Below are 23098 nucleotides of genomic sequence, written 5' to 3' on the forward strand. Positions count from 1 at the left end.
TGGGAACTCAGGTATAAATGCCAGAGATTAAGGCTCCTGCCTCCTGAATACCCATTTCCTTTTCACTGTGTTAGGGATTGCTTCTCCTCCATGATTCTGGGAATGAGCTTGACCTCCAGGTAAGGACTGTCCAGACTTAACCTTTCCCCTACAAATAACTACCCTCTCAGGATGGCTTAGTAACCTACATACATCCTGGAGAAACCCAGGAAAGGAAAGGATAGGTTGGGAAGCTGAATCAGACCCAGGCCCTACTCTCAAAGAGCCTGCTGTCTAGAGGGAAAACAGACACCAGGGCCTTTCTTGCCCCAGGTTGAGTGGGATGCCTAAACAGGATTTTGCATCAGCGTGTGCTCTGTATCTCTATATCATTGCTCTGTATCTCTATATCATTGTCCCATTGGGTTGTCATCTTCTGTTTTCTTGTTCATCTTGCCCACCAGACCATGACTGCTGGAGGATGGAGATCTACTCTGATTCATTTCTGTACCCTCAGGATCCATCACAAAGCCTGGCACAGAGTGGACATCACTGAATGAACAAACAGTGAATGTTGGGGAGCAGGGAGGATTTTGATAGAGGAGACAGTGATGGAGAAGACAAGTGGTGAGACCAGTGGGTTAAAGAGAGGCTTTGCTGAGTACAGAAGGAGGTCATGGGAAGGTCAACCCTAATGGAGGTGTGAAAGACATTTAGGGAGACCTTCAATCCCTTGCCTCTCACTTCCTTCCACTTCTATTTGCCTCCACCAAAGCTAGGCTTGCCCTAGGCCCGTAGGCCTCCCTAGCCCAGGGACTTGCTCCCCTATCTCATGTCAGAGCTAGATGCCCTCCTCCCCCCAAATGCCCCTGTCCCCCACCTTGAGATGTATAGAGGGCTTGGAGCACAGCTTAGCTCTGGCTTCTTGGTTCTTACACAAGAATCTGGAGGGCCTTGGCACCAGGAAGAAAGAACAAGTGTTGGAGGGGAGGTTCTTTTGGGCCTACAAAGGTTTCCTGGGGAACGATGGCAGGCCTAACACCTCTACATTCCTCTGGGGTTTGGCACCTCTGCTATGTTGGATCCACATGTGAGCCTGAGGGATGGGAGGGTAAGTGTAGGGATGTTTTTCCAAACCAAGATGAGGAAACTGAGGTTCAGAAAAGGGGAGGTATTTGCCTATGTCCATATAGTAGCTCAGGAAATGAGACAAGGCTGGGTGCAAGACTTGTGCCTTTTCATGCAGGACATGATCTTTCCATACAAAGTGACTGCAAGTTTGATTCCTAGCCTAGTGATTGTGGAAGTAGGAAAGGAAGGGCAGGAGGTGGGGCAGAGCTGTCCATCAGGATTAACTTCTCCCTTTATTTTATTTTTTAAGTTTTTTAAAAAATTTTTTAAAAAATTCGATTCATGGCTCAAACTCATAAGCTGTGAAATCATGACCTGAGCTGAAGTTGGACGCTTAACTGACTGAGCCACCCACGTGCTCCTAAGATTTTTTTTTTAACATTTATTCATTTTTGAGAGACACAGAGCGCAAGTGGGGATAGGGCAGAGACAGAGGGAGATACAGAATCTGAAGCAGGCTCTAGGGTTTGAACTGTCAGCACAGAGCCCGACGTGGGGCTTGAACTCACAAACCGTGACATAATGACCTGAGCCAAAGTCAGATGCCCAACCAACTGAGCCACCCAGGCACCCCTTAATTTTTCCTTTTTTTATCTCTGATTACAGTTTAGAGGCCCTGGACACATCTGCTTATCATCCTATTCAATTCTCACAATGTGTCCCCTTGAAGTGGGATCATGTCTTATTCTTCCAGGGCCCCCCTTCTTCTACTCTGGGGCCCAGAGAGGATCTTGCACATAGTAGGTGCCATGTCATGTTGTTGGTCTGAGGTTGGGAGGGGCTGGAGAATCTGGACTGTTGTGAGGGGGAAGAGGGGAGAATGCCAGCTCCAAGCCCAGGAACAGTGATCCCCTGGGACTGCATAGTCCTCCTCCCTGGCCTTGCTCATCACTGGGGCAGTGCCCCTGACCTTGTATTGTGAAGTGAAGGGCCCTGGCTGGAGTCTGGGGCCCTGGCTCATTTTTATTCAGTTGATGGGCCTTCACTGTGCTTCTTGTCTGTGCTTTCCTTTCCTCGTCAACAATATGGAGATAAGCATTTTTACATTGTTGGGTTAGTAGAGGATCAGAAAAGATAAAATATAGATAGATACTTTGCAAAGTGCTGGGCAGATGTCAGCTGTTAAACCCCTGTGGAGAGATTCTTGCTGCAAGACGCACTGAGGCATTGGTTTCTTTTATCCTCTTCCTTTCTCCAAAATCAACCCAGTCTTTGGGAGTCAGATAAGGTTCTTCTTTTCTCAAACAGCTGGTGTTATCTGATCAACAACTCTGGGCCTTTCCCTCTGCTGAGGGCAGAGGATAAAGCAATGAGATTAGAGCCAGCTTTAGAGTGACCTGGTCTGTAAGAGAGACAGATAACACAACACAGTGCCCAGCCTGGGCAGGGGATGCTGAAGTGAGTCCTGAAAGATCTAGATGCAGCAGTCTATGGAAGTGAGGAAGGAAGGGTGGAAGACACTACCTGTGTAGGGGCACAGCGGCTGGAAAGAGCATCGAGAGTGTAGGAAATTAATTTGTTCAACAAATACTTCTTTCTCTAGGTCTAGTATGTTCATGGCTGTTCACTTCTGGAGTTCTGAGGGGGGAGGACAGAAGCAAGAGGATGAAGCTGGAAGAGGGCAGGTGCAGATCACATAGGACCTTGTAGGCCACATCAAAAGGCTTTATTCTGAGCGCAATGGGGAACCATTGAAGGGATTCAAGTCAGGAAGTGATGAGCTCAGATTTGTGTGAACACTGGCTTTGGGATGGTGGCTAGATTGGCAGAGACCAAACAGGAGGCAGGAAGAGCAGGACAGGGCTGAGGCTCCCATCCAAGCAGATGTTAGTGGAATGACATGTTAGTGACATGGGGAGGAGTATGAGGTAGAGCAGGCTGTTCTGGCATTGAGGGCATGGCAGAAGCTGGCAGTAAGGCCTCCTCCACAGCCAGATGTAATGGTGTCAGTGAGATCCCCTGTATGCACTAGGAAAAGGGGAGCTTTGTTAAACTGTGACATTAATACAGCTGGATAAGAACCGAATTTAGAAAAGTCACCTAAAGAGAGAAAAGGTCTCCTTGAGCCACAAGACTGGACTGTAACCAGGAGGAATGAATTTCTGTGTCTAAGTGTAAAAATGTGGGGATTTGAGACCCAAGACGAAAAGGCTTAAGGCTGGCAGCACCTTCCAGTGTCTGGGCACAGGAGCCTTGGGGTCCAGATTTGGAGAGTTTCCCAGGAACTGCTACATCTGGCTCTCTTAGTTCTGGTTTATTGATTCCAGGGAAAAAAATCACTTGGGGGACCTGCAGGGGAGAAAGGCAACCTCCATAGGGCATCCCCTTTTGTATTACTATAAATTAGGGGGGAGGACTTCATTCCATGTTTCTGGCTGGTATCAGGGCAGATGGTGATTCCATTCCTAGGTATGTGAAGAGGGCAGATATTGTGTTCATGTTTGAAAATGCTGGGTCTGAGGGCCTAGGGGGTGTCATGCAGAGATTTCCAGGGGATGGCTGGTCATGTTTCTGGAGATTAGGAGAAAGATAAGCTGGGATGAGCTGTCAATTTTGTAGTCTCAGATAGATGGCAAAGGAAGTCATGGGAGTAGGTGAGAGCCTCCAGGGAGAAGGTGCAGCATGGGAAGAGGCCCAGGACTGGATCTAGGGGGAGCCTCACTCTTCGATTGATAAATAATGGATGAGGAGCTACCAAGAGGGTGCATCGGGAGAGGTGGGAAGACATCCAGGACAGAGTTCAAGAAAGAGGAGGGAATCGACTGTGTCACAGCAGCTGGAAATCCACTGGGCTCACCCACAAGAAGGGTGTTGGTCACATTAGCAACAGCAGTGTTGGAGAGATGAGGGCTGAAGAGGGAGGAAGTGGAAACATCCAGAAAACTCTTTTGAGAAGTTATGAAAGGAGAAGGAAAATGGGGGTGTTAGCTAGAGGAGGAAGCAGAATCCATGGAGGTTTTGTTTTGTTTTGTAAGTGAGAGAGACTTGAGCATGTTTTAAATGCAGGTGGGAGGAGCCAATAGAGGATGGGGTCTGTGATGTGGGAGAGTGAGGGGGTGATTGATGGGTGAGGTGCCCAAAGGGAGGGTTGAAGGCCCTGGGCACCTCCTCTACTGGAACAGGAGGGAAGCTGGTGCAGAGCAGATAGTTCTTCAGGTCTTGTGGTTTTAGGGCCCTCTTATCTGATGGCTTCTGTTTCCTTTATGAAATAGAGCAAAGCTAATTTTCTGGGAGCAAGGAGCAGAGGGATGAAGGGGACAACTGAGGAAAGCAGCTTTTGAGAAGTAGATAGTGGCCCAATGCTATGAGGCTTTCTAGAAGGTGCTTCTGCTGATCTCTGCTCAAATGTCCCCTAAGAGAGGACTTCCCTGACCATCCTAAGCCGCTGTCTACAGTAGGAGCCTTGCTCCTTAGCTTGCTTTTTTTTCTTCCTAGAGTTACTGCTATCTGAAATTATATTGCTAATGCATTTGATTCCTGTTTATTTCCTTTCTCCCCACTTGGCATGTGAGTTTGGAGAAGTCAGAGCTTTGCTTTGCTCACTACTGTTCCCCCAGGGACTATCCCTGTTGTTTAGCATTGAGAGTGGGTACTCGGGGTGCCTGGGTGGCTTAGTCGGTTAAGCGTCCGACTTCAGCTCAGGTCATGATCTCACGGTCCGTGAGTTCGAGCCCCGCGTCAGGCTCTGTGCTGATAGCTCAGAGCCTGGAGCCTGCTTCACATTCTGTGTCTCCCTCTCTCTCTGCCCCTCCCCCACTCGCACTCTGTCTCTCGAAAATAAATAAACATTAAACATTTTTTTAAAAAGAGAGAGAGTGGGTACTCCATGCCCACTTGTTGAATGTGTGAATGAATCCCTGGGGGACCCAATTTGGGGCAGCAAAACTGCTCGTATAGGGTGGGGGCCAATGTCTGCATCCCCATGACTTGGGCACTTCTTGGGCCCCTGTCCTCCTGTCTTCTTAGGTGTTTGGATGCTTCCCTGTGTTGCCCTTCCAACCTGGTCATTCCTGGGGCTGGAGCTCATCCTCGGTGCTGAAGACAGGGAGGTATTGGAGGCATAGCACAGGCTTTGGAACTGAAAGACCTGGACTTGAGGATTGTGTGACTTTGGGCAAGGCTCACCATCACTTCTTAGCCAATATGTGGTGGCTGGAAGAGTCATGGTGACCCATGTGAATCTCACCCAAAGTCCCTCTGCTCCTTCTGTTGAGCCAAGGGTCTCTTCTGAGTTGTGTGTTCACAGCCATTCACATGTGTTCACATGTACATTTGTGGTAGTACACTTGTCTCTGAAAAGGAGGATAGAGAATGAAGTCACCTATTTGTCACTAGGGTGGGGGGGAAATTGCCTCTCTACCCCGTGGACCATTACATACCCCTCCAATCTCCTTATGACTCTGTGCTTAGCCCCATGGAGTTTGTGTAAATCTAATCCATTTTCTTAAACTGATTTTTTATGGTTATTTCAGAGATGCTGCCTCATCTCAATTGTTGTTAGTTCTTCTTGGTAGATATTTCTAATCTTTTAGCTTTGAATATACAGTTTTGGTGTCCTTGATACTGGTTAGGGTTTATGCACACGCTTAGTGCTGCCCAGTCTTGTGGGGAGAGGTAGTGACCAAGAGGTGGGGTGGGGGAGGACTGAGACTAGAGCACCCATGGACCCCTAAGGATGTCCACCCTAGAGAGGAGCCAGTCTGGGGAATCTGGCCCCCACTTTCCAATCCCAGGACGTTCCTGGGCAGTGGGAGCCTGTGGTCCCAGAAAGCAGAGTGGACACTAACAGAGAACGCCACAGGCGGTTACCAGGTTTCCAAGGGAATGGAGATGGAGGGTGTAACTCAAGCTCAACTTCCCATGTGACTCGGGACAAGGATTAATCCTTTATCCATGGGTGGAAGTATCGTAGGGCATGTTCAGAATGAATTCTTTAGTGTAGTTTGGGGTGTTTGGGAGTAGGATATGGCAGGAGATGCAGGGAGGAGGAAGATCTTGGGGAAAGATAGGCTTGAAGGGGAGGTAACTACAAGTCGAGGGCTTACCTTGTGCAGGATCCAGTGCCGGGTCCTTCCATATATCAGTTAAGGGCTTTAAATGCCACATGACCTCAACAAATAACACATGCCCTGCATGATTTAATTAATACCAAAAAAATCCTGTAAGGTAAGTTATCATTCCCATTTTACAGATGAGAAGAGTAAGAGTCAGAAAGCCTAAAGATATTGCCCAAGTTCACACATCTAAAAATAGGGAAATCAATATCAAGCCCAGATCTTCCAAGCTCCAAAGATTTCAGGCTGTGAAGTCAGCTTTCCTTAGTTCACATTCCAGCTCCCCAATTAGCTATAACTATACCTCCTCACAAACTCTGGAGCTCAAACTTTATTCTGAGACCCATGGGCAGGCCACTGAAGGGTTTTAAGTATATCTCTGAAAGACTGCCTCTGAATAGGGGAAAATGGGTAAATACATAATAGTACATCACTATAGTGGAATACAATATAATTGAAATAGCAAAAAATATTGTGGGACAGTTAAATGCATGAGTTTGAAAAGAAGGACAAAATATGTTAAATGAAAAAGGCAGGTTTCAGAAAAGTACATTTATATAAAGCACATCTGGGTGAGTAGATGTAGCTAGAAAATCCCCCAAAGAGCACACACCACCCTCTAGATAACCTCTCCAACCTCATCTCAGGCCAGTGTCCCACCGAGGGGCAGCTCCTGGAAGACACCACATTCCCCCTGCCCCAGAGCATTTGTGCTTGCTGTTTGCTCTACTGGGAGTGTTCCTTCCTTACTCTTTGCACTGCTGGCTCCTTGTTATCCTTTGGTTTTCACCTTGAGTAGCCTCTCCAACAAGAGGCCATCCTGGATCTACCTGTCTAAGCAGATTAGTCTGTTCTCATAGCACTGTTAGTCTTTCTCATAAGACTGTGTTTGTTCCCTTGTTACACTTACTACTGTCTGTATTCATTCTACTTGTTGTTTACTGGAATATTATCAGTGTTCCCCATAGAATGAAAGGGCAGAACCATGTCTGTCCCATCCCCTGGGACGTCTAGACAGTGCCCTGCCTATAGTAGGACCTCAATACAAATGTGTTGAATGACATAGCAGGGGCAGAATCAAGCAGACTTCTGCATTGCACACCAAGCTGGTATTATCTTTCTAAACTATCTTTCTAAACTATGAAAAAGTTTAATGCTCAAAAGCATTTTCTTTTTGTGAGCAGTATAGACAGAGTGTTGGTGACAGGCACCAGATTGGCTAGTTTGGGATTGTTAAGCTAAACCATGTATAGTAAGAGTGTGCTTAGACTTACAGCAGTGGCTCTGGGACTGGAGAGGGGACCGAGCCCAGAGATATATAGGACTGTGACTGGCTGGCAGAGGAATGCAGGAGGAGGGGAGGATGCTCCAAGGGTCTCTCTGGGCAGCCTCCTCTCTTCCTGCCCAGGGACTTAAGGCCTGGCTGGTGATAGTGTTCCCTGAATGTTTTGCTCTTCTTTAACTATTTCAGATCCAGAAGACAGGGAGCCTGGACAAGGTGGTGTCCTGGGCCCACCAGTTCCCTTACGCCCACCCACTCTGGCTTGGACAGTTCCTTGGCTTCCTGAACATCTATGAGCCTGATTATGCCAAGGCTGTGTATAGCCGAGGAGGTGAGGCCTCCCAGGAGAGGGTGGGGTTTCCTGAGAGCAAAGGGCTCAGAGCTCCAAGTGGGGAGGAATCCTGGGGTCTGCACCTTACGTCTGGGCAGCTGAGGTCCACATCCTATTGATTAATAAGCCTCTTTCGGGTATCTCCTAGTTTTTGCATGACCCGATCTTCTCTCTCCTGCAGATCCCAAGGCTGCGGACGTGTATGATTTCTTCCTCCAGTGGATTGGTGAGTGGGCACTTGCTTTCTCTGACCTTAGTGCTGGGTTACCAGGATCCTTCCCTGTCCCATCCCTCTCTGTCCTGTGCCCACTCAGTCTTATCTCATCCATGGGAACACCTGGCTCCCAAGTGCCCCTCCCAAGCTCAGCTGCTCAGTGGGGACACAGGGGAAGAGGCAGGATAGCTCCTAGCTGGCTGGGGAAGTGGGGCTCGGGCATCTTCTCCTGCTGGGTATGTCCTCTTCCATGGACAGGCATAGCAAGGGCTTTGGAAAATACATGAGTCTGAGAAACAGCTTCCTGGAATAGGTGGCCCTGGAGTGGGATCCTAGGAGATTTTATTGGTAGTGCTGGCTGGGCAAAAGCCTGAGGAGGGAGTGATGGTAGGGCCAAGCTGGTTTCATCAGAGGCTGCAAACACTGGGTGGCTAGAAAGCAGAGCTGTTGGGACAGGAGTCTGGGTAAGGAGGACTGGGGTGGGAGCCCCAAGCTGCCAGGTGTGGGACAGGATCTTGTAGATGACCAGCTTCCCCTCTGCCATCTTTTACCCAGGGAAAGGCCTGCTGGTCCTCCATGGGCCCAAGTGGTATGAACACCGCAAGCTGCTCACACCTGGCTTCCACTATGACGTGCTGAAACCCTACGTGGCTGTGTTCAACAATTCCACGCACGCCATGCTGGTGAGGTCCCAGTGCCAGGCTCCTGGAGGCTATGGCTGCCTCCTCCCCACCCCCAAGCTTCCCTGGGGCAGGGCCATGAGGAGAATTGCTAAGACCCCAAAGGCCTTACTGCCTATAATAGCAGTGCCAAGCCCTGCTGTGCCTGATACCTGCTGTGTGCTGGGTTCCGATCAAGTGCTGAGGCTCCAAGTAGTTGGGCAGCTCTGGCCCTGTCTCCACTGGGAAATCCAGGCATCCCTCTTCCTAGAACAAAGGGCTTCTGTGAGGCCCCAGTAGGGATCCTCCTGTAGCAGACTGGAGGGATGCCTATATCTGAGAATATTAGGAAGGTCTTTCATATCTGGAAAGTGCTTCCTTCTCATTCTCTGCCTACCACAACTATCTAAAATAATGTCATTAGCAACTCATCTCTGAAAGGGATGCCAAAGATCAGGGATCAGGCTCTGACTCTCAGGGATGGGTAATCCCTAGAAGTTACCCGGGCTAGTCTTTCCCCTTGTAGGAAACTCCTCGCTAGCATCACTGCAGGCCTGACTTATACACAGGCTGTGCTGAGGAGCTCCCCACCTCTCAGCCCTCCTTTTCCCTTTATGTAGGCTCTTTGGCTCAGTGTCTGTATGTGCTGCCTCCTGGTCCTACCCTAGCCTGAAGCCCCTAACTGCCCTGCACCCCTACATTCCAGCAGGATGGAGGCCAGGCCAGAGACTTGGTTCATGGGAGAGAGGATAGACTGTGCGTCCTGGAGGACAGGGGTAGGGGTGCCCAGCTGACCCCCTGACATTACCTTCCATTTCTGGCCTCCAGGACAAGTGGGAAGAAAAGGCTCGTGAGGATAAGAGCTTTGACATCTTCTGTGATGTGGGCCACATGGCACTGGACTCACTCATGAAGTGCACCTTTGGCAAAGGAAACAGCGGTCTCAGTCACAGGTCCGGGGGTACTTGGGGCTGACCACAGTCTCTATCTACCCAGGCCAGCTCAGTGTGGAGTGTTGGCAGGACTCTAGGGCCCTGGTTTGAGAGGACATAGGGTCCTGCCCTAGGAAGCCCCAGCTTGGGCATAGGTGGAGGCAACTGGGCCTTGCCCAAAGTTAGAAGACAGATTCTTCCTTTGGTGGAGAGGCTTAATGGCAGGGAGAGGAAGGGTGAGAAGCATGTGGTTGGGGCTGGATTCTGGAATGGAATTGTCCCAGGCAACTCTGTGGGTCACAGTCTGAGCACTCCTGCCCACTCTTCTACTGTGTAGGGACAATAGCTACTACCTGGCGGTCAGCGACCTCACTCTGCTGATGCAGCAGCGCATCGAGTCCTTCCAGTACCATAATGACTTCATCTACTGGCTCACCCCACACGGCCGACGCTTCCTACGGGCCTGCCAGGAAGCCCACGACCACACAGGTGGGCATTTCCCACAGGGCCCAACCACAGGAAGCCAAGGGTCCAGTCTAGCTCCTCTAGGCCCATCTGGGACCTCTGCCATTGCAGAATTTCAGCCCCCCTTCAGGCAGAGAATGGGTCCCCAGGCAGTGACACTCTCTGCTCCTGGCCCAGACCAGGTCATCAGGGAACGAAAGGCAGCCCTGCAGGATGAGAAAGAGCAGGAGAAGATCCAGAACCGGAGGCATCTGGACTTCCTAGATATTCTTCTGGGGGCTCGGGTGAGTGAGTGTACAGTGGGCCACCCCCACCCGAGAACTTGTACCAGAGGGGTCAAGCCCCTCCCTTGGACAGCAGCAGGGGCTGGTAAGCACTTTCCTTCTCTTTCCCCAGCAAATATGACCTGCTCCTTGTCTTATGACACACATCAGAAAAAACTCATAGATGGGAAGCTGTGGCAGTGGGGAGAGATGTAGTAGCAGGAAGCCTGAGTCATATGTTAGAAGTCCTAAAGACCAATTCTAGCCTTCTAAGACTCTGAAGAGTCTTTCCTTCCTTCCTTTCCTTCCTTTCTTCCTTCCTTTATTCATCCACTCTACAAACTCACTAACCCCTACCCTGGGTTAGTTCTTGTGCGGAAGATGAGAAAGACCTGGCCTTGCATCCAGACACTTATAGTCTAGTGGAGGAGACAGGAGGTGGACAGTGACAAAGATCTCTTCCTCTGCCAGGTGGCATTCTGAGCAGAATTGACTGTCAGGGCTGGGTAAGGTCACTTGGGCAGAGGGATCAGGGAAGGTTTCCTGGAGTAGGAGGCATCCAAACCATGCCTGGGATAGGAATCTGGGGGAAGGTCTCAACTCCCAGTCTGAAAAGGAGTTTTCCTTCTCTCCCTTGGACCTTCATTTGACAGCTGTTATGATGTCTTCTTGATACCTATCTGAAATACGTTGAGCTGTCCCATCATGCCTTCCCTAACCTAGGATGAAAGTGGGATCAAGTTGTCCGATGCAGAACTGCGGGCTGAAGTGGACACATTCATGTTTGAAGGCCATGACACCACCACCAGTGGCATCTCCTGGTTTCTCTATTGCATGGCCCTGTACCCGGAGCACCAGAGTCGTTGTCGGGAGGAGGTCTGCGAGATCCTTGGGGACCGGGACTCCTTCCAGTGGTGAGTGAGGCTGTGGCTGAGCACAGTGTCTTGCTTCCCTGTCCCAGCAATAAGTTGAGCCTATGCTGTCTGGTGTCATCTTCAGATGATGCAGGGGGGCCATCCTGGAAACTAGGTGAGGGTGGTGGCCATTGTCCTGTTCCTTCCAGTGCTGTGGCTTTCAGGGTGGGACCTCTCCAGACACATCCCTCAGCTCCTTCTCCCATAGTGCAGCTTTTTTCAGGTTGAGTTGCCACCAGGAGGCCGATTTTTGGTGTACTGACTGCCTCTGCTGGCAGAACCTGACTACCCTTCTGGGGTGCTGGATGGAACAGTGGGGGCCAGCTCCCGGGAGATAGGAGGGAACTGAGGATGGATACAGCCAGACCCTGGGGAGCTGACCACATCCCTCCCACCTGCCTTTGGATGGTTATGTGCAGCCTCTAGACTCCTCTGGTGAAAGAGAAAAGCCTGTTTCCCAAACCCCACCACCTAAAATCTTTCAATTGTTCTCTGTTTCTTGATTCAAATTTGAACTCATTGACATGACACTGACAGATGCTGACCTCTTTGCAGGTCATCTCTGGGATTCTCCCACAGGCCCCTCTCTCCCTCCCTCCTCCCCTTCAGGCCTTGGCCTTCTGTCAGCCACCTTAACTTTCTCTCTGGCTCCTGTGCTACCTCCAACATGGGGTTAGGCACACAGCATAGCACAGCAAATGCTCCGTCAGTGGGAGAGACTTTAGATTCACCGGAAGGAGACTGACCTATATTTCAGGATCTGAGATTTAATGTCTCCACTATATACTTTTACCAGCCAGATGTTGGAAAACCTCCCAAGGTGTCCAGCCATGTGCCAGGTGCTTCTGGGGGTGCAGCTGGGAAGAGAAGGAAAAGGAGCCAAGTTGTTGCCATTAGGAGGTTTTTAGAAAGTTGAACCAAATAACCAAAAGCTAGAGAGAAAACACAGAATGGAGTAAGATTGAGTGGCCCAAGTTGAGAGCAGAGGAATCAGAAGGAGTGGGGCTTGGACTGACTTTCTTTTTTTTTAAATTAATTTATTTATTGAGAGAGGGAGAGGGAGAGGGAGACAGAGAGAGAGGGAGAGAGAGAGAGAACAAGAACAAGCAGGGGAGGGGCAGAGAGAGAAGGAAAGAGAGAATCCAATGCAGGGCTCAAACCCATGAACTGTGAGATCATGACCTGAGCCAAAATCAAGAGTCAGAGGCTTAACTGATTGAGCCACCCAGATGCCCCTTGAGTTGGCTTTCTAAGGAGGGGTGACACTCAGGCAAAGGAAGAAAAAAACAGGCATTTAGGTGGTATAACAACATGAACACGGCTTGGAGGCAGGGAGTTAAAATATTTATTTATTTTATTTTCACTTCATTTCAGTTAGAACTTGAAGCAACTTACAGGACACTTATTCAATACAAGTAATAAAACACAAATGAAAAAATTATTACTGGTATATAATACTTTGTTAATGTTAATTGAAAATACCTTATCCCGGTGTGTAACCTGCCATTTCATCTCCTCTAAGGTATCTCTTGATGAATACAAGTTCCTGGTTTTAACAAAGTCAAGTATATCTAAAAAAAAATGAGGACCTGGCCAAAAAAAAAAAATCCTTAGGGTTTGGGGCTCTCTAATAAGGTGCTGCATAGTGATCATGGTTGGACCACATTTGTGTGTGAGCTTCCTGGTAAAAAAGAGGAAAAGAGAAATACAATTTTTGTTTTTGAACTGAGCTTGTCATAGTTTATGCATTTATTTCTTCATTCAACCAAAGTTTATCAGCCCTTGTTTTCTTCCACCTCAGCTCCACAGGGGAAACCAAGTGGAACCTAAAGAATTGTCCTTTATGGGGCTTTTGCGGGGCCTTCAGAGACACAGGAGTGACTGTCTTTGATGGCTGGATACACATACAACTCTAGGGTTCTGTGCCTTCCTTTTCTAGCAGCAATGAGGGAGGGATGGAGAAAAGTGGAATCAGAAAAAAAAAAAAAGAAAAAAAGGAAAAGTGGAGCCAGAACCCCTGGGTCCAAGTGGCTACCCCATTCCAGTCTGGTGTAGACACTTGAAGCATTTATGTCCCTCTCCCTGTTGGATGTGTGATGGTGGTTAAAGTGGAAAGGTGGGGCTGGAGACTGCCTTCCTGTGGAACTCCATTGCTTCCCATCCCCAGAAAGCTTGGTTGTATTGCTGGTAGGGATGATCTGGGGAAGATGACCTACTTGACCATGTGCATCAAGGAGAGCCTTCGCCTCTACCCACCTGTGCCCCAGGTGTACCGCCAGCTCAGCAAGCCTGTCAACTTTGTGGATGGCCGCTCTCTACCTGCAGGTGAGATGGAATGGATTGGGGATGGAACTGGAGTCCTTGTGGATGCTTCTCTGACACTCTCTCTCACTTTGACCAAATCTTTCCACCAATGGGGAAGAGCTCAAGCTTTGTGTTTGGCCTTGGTCCAAATCCTGGTTCTATAATGTATGGATAAATCTCTACCTCGAGCCTCTGTTTCCTCTTCTGTAAAGCAGGGGCAAGAAGAGTATTTGCCTTACAAGGTTGTTGTCAAGGTTAAAGAGACAGTATTCATCAGGGATGTCATGTACCACTATGTAGGTTGTGTTCTGAACAACTTCAGGAAGCACCATTCACATAGACAATGATGATGTGCATTCCACAACCTGTGCAGCTGTATGTAGTAGCTTCGTAAGGAGGGTTTAACTCTGTATCTGGCACACAACATGCACCTGATGAATGGTAGGTGTTACTATTGATAGCATAAGGTTATGAATAGTAACTTCCCTCAAGCATCAATTATTTGAAAGTAGAAAGTGTTGTAATAGTCCTTGCCTGTCCTATCTCATGATAAGGTGGGTTCAGTCCTCCTTTTTCCTCTCTCCATTCCACAATGTCTGTGTCAGGTGCTTGTGTCCAGTGCTGGGACTGGAGGAAGTAGATATGATCATCAAAAGCACTTTTATGTCTTGAACGTGGTGATGAACCCTTCATCACTGGCAGTGCTCAGGCGGGGGCTCGTGCCCAGTTAGAAGAATACTAGGGGATTCTGGCCCTGTGAGGAGGTGGGCATGGCTCTCTGAGGACCACCTAGCTACCAAGCCTCTGCTCTGCCCACAGGCAGCCTGATCTCTCTGCACATCTATGCCCTCCACAGGAACAGCTCAGTGTGGTCTGACTCTGAGGTACCCCATCCCTGGGCCTGGAGGTCAGATGGGGTGGGAGGCTATGGAGGTCACCCTCTCCAGCACCTGGCAGATATTTAAACAAGGCTTGTCCTCTTAGGTCTTTGACCCTCTGCGCTTTACTCCTGAGAATGTGGCCACACGCCACCCCTTTGCTTTCATGCCCTTCTCTGCTGGGCCCAGGTAAGGAGAGGACCAATGTCCCCAGGCCCTCAGGACTGGGGAGGGGAGAATGGAAGATGTTGTGGGTAAAGCATCATTTTGGGGAATTCTGTAATAAGGGAGCTGCCACTGGGTTTTGGGTGATCCTAAAGCAGAGTAAGTTCCAGGGACTTTCTTCTTTCCATTAGCATATTCATGTTCCTGGCAGGTGGTGGGCTGGCTGAGTCATTCCAAGAGAAGCCCCCAAACCAGAACTCCCAATGTGAATCTACTCGGTCTGGGACCCTCACTGTGCCCCCAAGATCTGTTGCCTGTGTCCAAGTCAATCAATTGATCAGCCAGTTATCCATCCACAAATAGTTATTGGCTTTTGTTGGCCACTAAGAGTTTTGGACTTTCTCACTCTTGACACACCATAGTCTGATGCCACCTTGTGGTGCTCACGGTAGGAACTGCATCGGGCAGCAGTTTGCCATGAATGAGATGAAGGTGGTCACGGCCCTCTGCTTGCTCCGCTTTGAGTTCGCCCTGGACCCCTTGCAGCCCCCCATCAAGATGCCCCAGCTAATCCTGCGCTCCAAGAATGGAATCCACCTCCGCCTGAAGCCTCTGCACCTGGCCTCTGGGAAGTAGCTTTGCCTAGGGTAGGGCCCCAGACAGCCCAGACTGTGGCCTCTCCTTGGGCTGGATCATAGAATCTCCCAAGCTAGATCATAGAATAGCTATGGCTCCCTGTCTTTGGGAGGCTTACAGTTTAGAAGGGGAGCAGGCACCCACATAAACAGTCACCTGGAGGGCAGTGACATGTAAGCATGTGTGTCAATAAATGTTTATTATGTGTGTATTCTAAACCTCATTCATTCAACAAACATATGATGAGCACATACTTGCTTCTAGGATCTCCCTTTATCTCCTATAATTGACAATCTTTCTAGAATGTAGCAGAAACTTACATGCCAGCCCTGATGATGCAGTGAATACAATGGAAGCTTTGTCTTGGGATTCATGATTCTGATCCAGCACTCACCTACTCCACATGAAAGAGGGATGGCTTTGGGGACTTTCCCCCTCACTGAGATGTATTTCTCTGCTTAACTGTGTGTGTGTGTGTGCGCGTGTGTGCATCTCTGTGTGTGTGTGTGTGTGTGTGTGTGTGTGTGTGTGTGTGTAATATAACAGACATAAGGAAAAATTACCTAAACAAAAAATGTACAAGGAAATGAATTTCTAAAGGAAATTCCCAGGCAACTACCACTGGAATCAAGGAATATGGAACATGGTTTCCCAAGTGTATCTTCTGCCCCTCCTGAGACAGGTTTCTGTAGCACTCCAGCCATTGTCAGCATCTGTGTCACAGTCACCCAGTACTCTGAGTGTTCAGGCTTTTGCTGGAGAAAGCGGTAGAGTGGCATTAAAGAGGGGGGCTTCCTGGAAGAGACAGTGCTTAAATCAAACCTTGAGGCAGGTGAGGTACAAAGGTACAAAGAATGGCTTTAGGGGAGGGCCTCAGACTGGGGGGCCCCATGATGAATTAGAAATTCTTCTTCAGTATTCCCTGCAGCAGCTGCCTGATGGGTGGGGTTACATATATCACCAGGGTTCAAGTTCTAAGGCCACTATTGAGTTCCAATCCAGGAATTAGACAACAGTGGAAGGGAGGACACTGGAGATGGAGGGGATGGATAAGAGAGGGGAATTCTAGCCCTGGGACTTGGGGATGTCTCCATGTTGCCCTGAAGATGTACCATATAGAGACACAACCTTCCTGCTATTGATGCTTCCCCTTCTTAAAAGAAGGCCACAGCCCTGGAAGTTTGGCTATGGGCCACCTGCTCACTCCTGCAAAGCCTTGTCAAGACCCAGACCTCCTTACCCACCTGAGCTGAGACCTCAGCTAGGGTGTCATCCATGCCACCAACTTCCCTCTCTGTCCTGCTTGTGGACAGACCTTTCTCTATGCAAGTAGAGGTAGCCATCACCAGAGAGCAGAACTCAGAGGTCATAATCACCTCTGGCCCATGGGTGGCACCCAAGTCTAAGACTTGTCTGCTTCCCTTATCTGTTTGGTTTGTCAGGAAACCTATGAGGAAGGACTGGAGGCAGCCCTTATCCTACTTCAATGTTAAGAGAAGGAAACTGCCAAGATGCCCATCAGAAAAAATCTTGAGATGAGGCCTTCTGGCTTTGGACCCTCGTGACCAAGACTCATAGGTGTATTGATTCTCTTGTTCTGAGAGTGTATGTCTGTGGGAAACAGAGCTGAGAGCTCCAAGCTTGACAGAAGGGGAAAGCTCCATGTGGCAAGGGAGGACCGAGGCTGCAGAACAGTGGGCACCAAAGATGAACTCCACTTAATCTTTCTAGCCCTCCAAACACCCAGTGGCTTCCTATGACCCCTGGCATTTGTATGCACGTGTATGGGGTAGAGTATAGAGTGTGTGAGGAGTGCACACAGGTGTGGCTATACAGGTATGTGGCATGGGGATTGTGCATATGAGTGTGAACTCAGCCTGGGTTTCTTCTTTTGCCTAGAGGCAGCAGGCTTACTTCTTGGTCACAATCATTAACCTCAGTATAATCCTGTGGTCAGAGCATGTGTCCATGGCTGGCCACCCAGAATTCCAAGCTCCCATTTCTTGTACTCTCTGAGCCTCAGCCCCTCCCCTTCTGCACCACCTGATGCCAGGGAACCTTCCAGACTTCCTGTCCAGTGCCTTCCCAGCTTACTTTCCTGCCCCAACCCCTAGTCAAACACCAAGCATCCACTCTGTCCCTTCTCAAAGCAGGGCTGAACTAGCCCAGTGATCTAGGAAGCCAGGGGACAGAAAGGGAGGTCCTGGCTACAAGCACCAACTGGGGAAGAAGGCCCTTCAGGGAGACAGAATGTAGCATCACACCATAGGCAGAGGTCTGCAAGGAAGTCTGTCTATGGCATTCAGGGGTCTGGCTAGGAATGGCAGGGGGTGGGATAGGAGGGAGATCTGTGTTTAGAACCAAGGAAAGAATGGGGGCTGGTTTGAGAGAGGTGGAGGAGGGCAAAGGAGGACCTGGGAACAGGGCCCAGGGTCAGGAGGACAAACACCCAAGCAGTCACATAATGGGGCAGGGTTGAAAAAGTCCCTCCCACTCAGGGTGGCAGACCAGAGATGCAAGGGACTGCCAAGGGGGTTGTCCTGTGGGAGAGATGCCACCTTCAATTTGCTGCTTGGGGTCGGTGTCACATCCTTTGCCACTGGCCAATTCTTTGGCCCACATGGGCTCCTATCAGTACTTCCTAGATAGCCAACCACTCCATGGCCTGATGCAATGGGACACATCCGGCCCTCCTGGGGTTCTGGCATCACAGAGCAGATATGACCCCACTTCCTTGTCTCCTCTGTCTTTCTCCCCCTTCTCTCTCTTTTCTTCATCTACTTCCAAGGGAAGACACACACTCCATACAACATTAAGAACTTTATTCCAGGGAGGAAAAAAGAAGAGGGTATGTGAATAATGACAAACAAGAATGCAGGTAACACACAGGAAAGAGCTGGGAGCATGGACCAATAGCAATCACACAGAAACTAAGCAGGGTGAATGATGGTTCCCCAAGTCCATGTCCTGGAACCTGAGATAGGTCTGTTTTATCCGAGCAGGGCTATACAATCACAAAAGCCTTTATGGAAGAGAAGGTGATATGAATACAGAAGCAGAAAGACATTGAAAGATACTGCTGAATTTGAATATAGAGGAGGCTCCAGAAGCCAAAGATTACAAGGAATGCAGCTAGAGGCTGGAACAGGCAGAGGGGGATTCTCTCTTAAAGCCTGGAGGTAGTGTGACTGTACCAACTTCTTGGCCATTTTCCAGCAAAATCAATTTTAGAATTTCAATTCCAGAACTGTAAGAGAACAAATTGATATTATTATAGGTCACTAAGGCTATGGTAAATTATTTTGGCAGCCAGAAAAAAATAGTATAGGGACAACCAAACAGGTACAAAAGGAGAAAGACATGCAGAGGAAAGCAAGGTGGGGGACAAGCAGGCATTGGGTTAAGTGGGCAGGCAGGGATTCACGTAGATAGGAAAAAGGTAAAAGATGAGTAAATAGGAAACCTGGCAAAGGGTGAGACAGAGAAGGTCAGACACTCTGATGGCAAGAGGAGGCTATCAGGGAGGCTGGAGGGGGACAGAAGACAGGAGACAGGGAGACGGACAGGAAGACAGGATGGCAGGCAGGAGGGCCTCAGGACTCATCCTTGTCTGCACAGGGGTTAGAGCAGCTTCCTGAGATGCAGGTGGATCCCATTCTTGGACCTCAACACAATTCTTGGCCAGGGAACAGGGACCCTGGAAGGATCTGGCACCAGCTCAAAGCGGAGCAGGGTCAGGGCCACCGCCACCTTCATCTCATTCATGGCAAACTGCTTCCTGATGCAGTTCCTGGGTCAGGGAGGGAAAAGGGAATGCAAAGTGGCCTCAGTCCCCTTGCTGGGAACAGCACATGCAGGGCCCTCCTGCATGGACCCGGCCCCGATCCCTTTCCTATAGGATACACACACATCTTGACCCAAGCCTTGCTTCACACTCTACCTCTGACCTTTGACAAAGCCTACAGTCTTCCAGGGCTAGCTCCTTTTCTTACCTCTGCTGTCAACAGGCCTGAAATCCTCTTACAAGGGGGTCAGCCCCCTGAGCCGCCCAGGCAAGTCAAGTGATCACTACAACAGTTAATCAAGTTATTTGCTCTCTCCATAAGCCATTTCTGATTTCATAAAGGGAAAGCCAGCATAGGGTACCATAGGGGATAGGCTGGGACACACTTCAGGCCTTAACCATCTGGGGAGCTATAGGGACCCAGATCCTCAGAGAAAGGACAAGGTGGAATTGTGTAAGGAAGTCAGAATGGAAACAGGGAAACATCCTGGAGGGGCAAAGCCTTAGCGATGCTCAACCTGCTACACCATCTGCCACCCAGTTTGGGTCTAGACTCCTGTCATCCCCTTGACCCCTCTTTCAACCAGCTGCTGTAGATATTAATTGTACTTGATAAAGCCTGCTATCCCTCAGGCTCCTCACCCAAGCTTTCCTGTCTCCTGCCTTTCCTTCCTGTCCTGAAACCTCAGCCCAGTTCAGACCCTCCCAGGCTCTCCATCACAGCTAGGACATGTCCCTGTGCCTCAGCTGGCATGAAAACCCTCTCCTGCTTGTTGCCTCACTCACCTGTCATCTATCCAGCTCCATCTTCCAGCTCAGCTCCTGCTGACGAGATCCCTGAGAATACCCTCCTTCTACCTCTACCTGCCACATGCTCAAGGTTAAGGGCAATGAAAGTTCACCCTCACCTCTGCTGCTGGCAGCACATCTGTATTCACAGACCATGAAGTCACACTAGTGTTTTTTACTCAGGGACCCATCACCTTCCATAATAGGACAGTTCCAGGTACACAGAATGTCCTACTGTGTGTTCAGTTAGTAAATGATGGAGTGAAAGAATAATGAATGAATGAATGAATGATGTCTCTTTGAGTGGAGACATTTATCTATTGACTGTGAACTCTTAGAGGCAAGGGCAGTATCTTTCTCTGTGTTTCCAACTCCTAGAAGAGGACTTGGCATGCATAGATAGGCTTAATTAGTAGTCTTATAACTGAATGATGTTTATTGAACTGAAAAAAACCCTGAATGGAATGAAATGAAATATGAGTAACTATTAGGTGTGAGCTAGGCTGGAGCTGTCTATCCCTCTCCTGTCTCTACTGGCAGCCATATGACTTGCACCAATGTCTAGGCTCAAATCCTACAGTGAGTATCTGGAAGAGTAGTTTGCTTAAAGCTTATTCTGTGAAAGTGGATTCACTATTTGAAGAACTCACAGATTTATGTATTCAGAAAATAACTTGTTTCTAGTAAATATTTACAAGGTTTATGGAGGTTACTATTTAGAGGACCATTTCAACAGCACTGGAGGATTTCAGAGCAGCCACTCTGGAGAATAGTCATCCAGCTCCACAGCCACTTCAAGTCTGCTTTATGTTTTACACACCAGGAACTTTGCAAATGCCATATACAAAGTGTCATGTACAAATTAGTGGGTTTTCTCTCAAAAGCAGTTGATTGTCCTCAATTTTGTGCTTTTGGCCAATGTTGACTATATAGATTCTGGGACTAAGATATATAAATCCCATTCGCATAAGGAATTTTGCTAGCTGGAAAAGTTGTCATGGTTATGTGAATATTAATGCACAGTAAACATTTTGTTGGATTAGATTGCAAAAATAGAGAAGACAGGTATTGATGTGAGACATTGTTCAAATGACTACTCAAACCAATCATGTATATGACTTGACCATTGGTAACAGGAATCCATGGGAAATCCAAACCCAGGCAAATAGCATTGATACAGTGAGTGACAGATCAGTGAATTAGGTACAAAAAGCAGTGGGCTGGACTCACAATATAGGATGAGAGAAAAGCATCTTTAGAAATTAGTAATAATTGAGAAAATCAAACATCTGAAATATTCTGATTATGAGAAATCATCCTCCTAAAGTGAGGAAAGCACTGGAATACACTAAACTTTGGAACACCATGATACTGAATTATAGTTGGCTATTGGGTAAGAGCATGGGTCAAAGACATCATGGCAGGTTGTGATTGCCACCTTTCCTTTGAACACAGAGACACACACCTTTTCCCAACACACAATCATAAAAGGCCGGTAACTGCAGACATCACAGATGAACAGAACAGGTCATAAACATCAAATATATGCCTAGAACACCCCCATCCATGTTCAAGCACCTCACCTTGATCCTCCTGAGAAGGGCAGGAAAAGAATGACTGTGTCGAGCAGAACCTGGTGCATACTGTGAAGGGTCAAACACCTGCAGAGGGAACACCAGGGACAGGACAGGTGTGGTCAAGTCTCTCCTTCCTATCAACCAACCACCACACAGACTACCCAGAGGTGGGATGGGGAAGATGGATGTGTCTGGAGAGATCATCCCATTCCCTCCTACCCAGGCCATCATACCTCTGGGTTTGGCCACACCTTTGGGTTGTGGTGAAGGCAATAAAAAGAGAGCATGAGTAAGAATCCTGTGGGACAGAAGACAAAAGACTGGTCATACTCATGCCATGAGGAGCCATGTGCGTACACAATGAGAGCCACTTCTCATCACTCCAAGTGGATTGATTGTGTGGCAAGAGAGGTGGGGCTTACATGGCAAAGCATATGTGAACATATTACTAGATAACCAGAACAGGTTGAGAAGCAGGAGAGAACTGGAGGCTTATGTTCTGGAGGAACTAAAGTGACAGACAACTCACATTTGTCAAGTACAGTCTATGAGCCTTTGGGGAATATGCATGAACTTATCCATCCTCACAACAACCGTCCAATGAAGGTGCTCATATCTCCATTGTTCACATGAGGCACCTGAGCCTCAAGAAGCTAAGCTACTTGCTTATGACCACACAATTAGAATGTGGCAGGGCTGGGATTCAGATCAGTGGTGAGCCGAATGTTGGCCTCCAACCATGGCTGGGATCTCAGGTATGATCTTCAGCTTCTCTCTGCCACCCGCCTGAGGGCTCTCCAGATCCTGGACCATCTGAGCCATGACAGTGAATTTTTTAATGTCTCTCAGTAACCTAGACCCCAAAAGGAAAGATAACATATCCCCTTACTCCACCTGGTTGTCTTTCAAGCATTCACATCTCAGGGAATTAGAATATTAGGGCAAAACCCAAAGCCACATTCAGAGGCTGCCATTTGTTTATTGAGTTTCTGCTGGATTTAAACTCTGTGCAAAGCACATCATATACCTCACCCAAACTGCAAAGGAAGCATTGATTTTGAGGTGGAAACTAGTCTCAAAGACTTTCAGGAACTGCCTTGGGGTGTATAGATTTCTGACTTCCCGTGTGTTCTTATTTAGTGAGTGTGGTGATGCTCATACCTTTGCGCAAGGACCGTCCATCAGGGAAGCTGATGGGCTTGCTGAGCTCTCTTCCAATGCCTGGAACTGGCGGATAGAGTCGCAGTGCCTCCTTGATGCACATGGTGGTGTAGGGCATCTGGTCTAGGTGGTCCCTGAAACAAAGCTATCCTGAAGGACAGGCAAGATGCTGGCAAGCAGGGAATTCTCTAAATGAGTGAGCAGGGGTCTCCCATCTCATGAGCACTCACCAGTGTGCTCATCTCCCAGAAGGCTCTGGACCTCTTCCCGGCACTGCTGTGGATGCTCATGGTGTGTGGCCAGGGCATAGAGGATCCAGGAGATGCCACTGGCTGTGGTGTCATGGCCCCCAAACATGAACGTGTCCACTTCAGCACAGAGGTCCTTGTCAGGCATGCTGCTCCCATCCTCCATCTGGGAAGACATGGAGACACAGCAGGGTTTGCCTCCCTCCTCCAAGCTTGTGTGCAAAGCCTCATGCCTCCCCTGCTCACACTCACTTTGGGAAATCGGAGGATGTCCAGGAAGTCCAAGTGCCTCTTGCTCCTGACCTTCTCCAGCTCTCCCTTCTCCTGCAGCT

The 23098-nt window shown here is 48.7% G+C and overlaps 1 protein-coding gene and 1 pseudogene across 5 annotated transcripts in view; one reads left to right on the top strand and one right to left on the bottom strand.

Moving 5' to 3' along the window:
- LOC123597830 (cytochrome P450 4B1) overlaps positions 1-15418 on the top strand; it is a 61393-nt gene extending 45975 nt beyond the window's left edge. For 2 of the 5 annotated variants that reach the window (XM_045477244.1, XM_045477240.1), the window contains exons 2-12: positions 7636-7777; positions 7959-8003; positions 8547-8674; positions 9479-9603; positions 9920-10071; positions 10225-10331; positions 11034-11224; positions 13416-13549; positions 14348-14412; positions 14513-14595; positions 15024-15418. In XM_045477244.1, coding sequence (XP_045333200.1) covers positions 7636-7777; positions 7959-8003; positions 8547-8674; positions 9479-9603; positions 9920-10071; positions 10225-10331; positions 11034-11224; positions 13416-13549; positions 14348-14412; positions 14513-14595; positions 15024-15207 — 1356 coding nt within the window. In that variant the 3' untranslated portion in view covers positions 15208-15418. The other 3 variants (XM_045477245.1, XM_045477243.1, XM_045477242.1) reach the window with 3 other exon arrangements.
- Positions 15419-18012: 2594 nt separating this feature from the next.
- LOC123596793 lies at positions 18013-22944 on the bottom strand (annotated as a pseudogene).
- Positions 22945-23098: the final 154 nt, after the last annotated feature.

This window comes from Leopardus geoffroyi, chromosome C1 (assembly GCF_018350155.1).
Source record: "Leopardus geoffroyi isolate Oge1 chromosome C1, O.geoffroyi_Oge1_pat1.0, whole genome shotgun sequence".
Classification (NCBI taxonomy): domain Eukaryota; kingdom Metazoa; phylum Chordata; class Mammalia; order Carnivora; family Felidae; genus Leopardus; species Leopardus geoffroyi.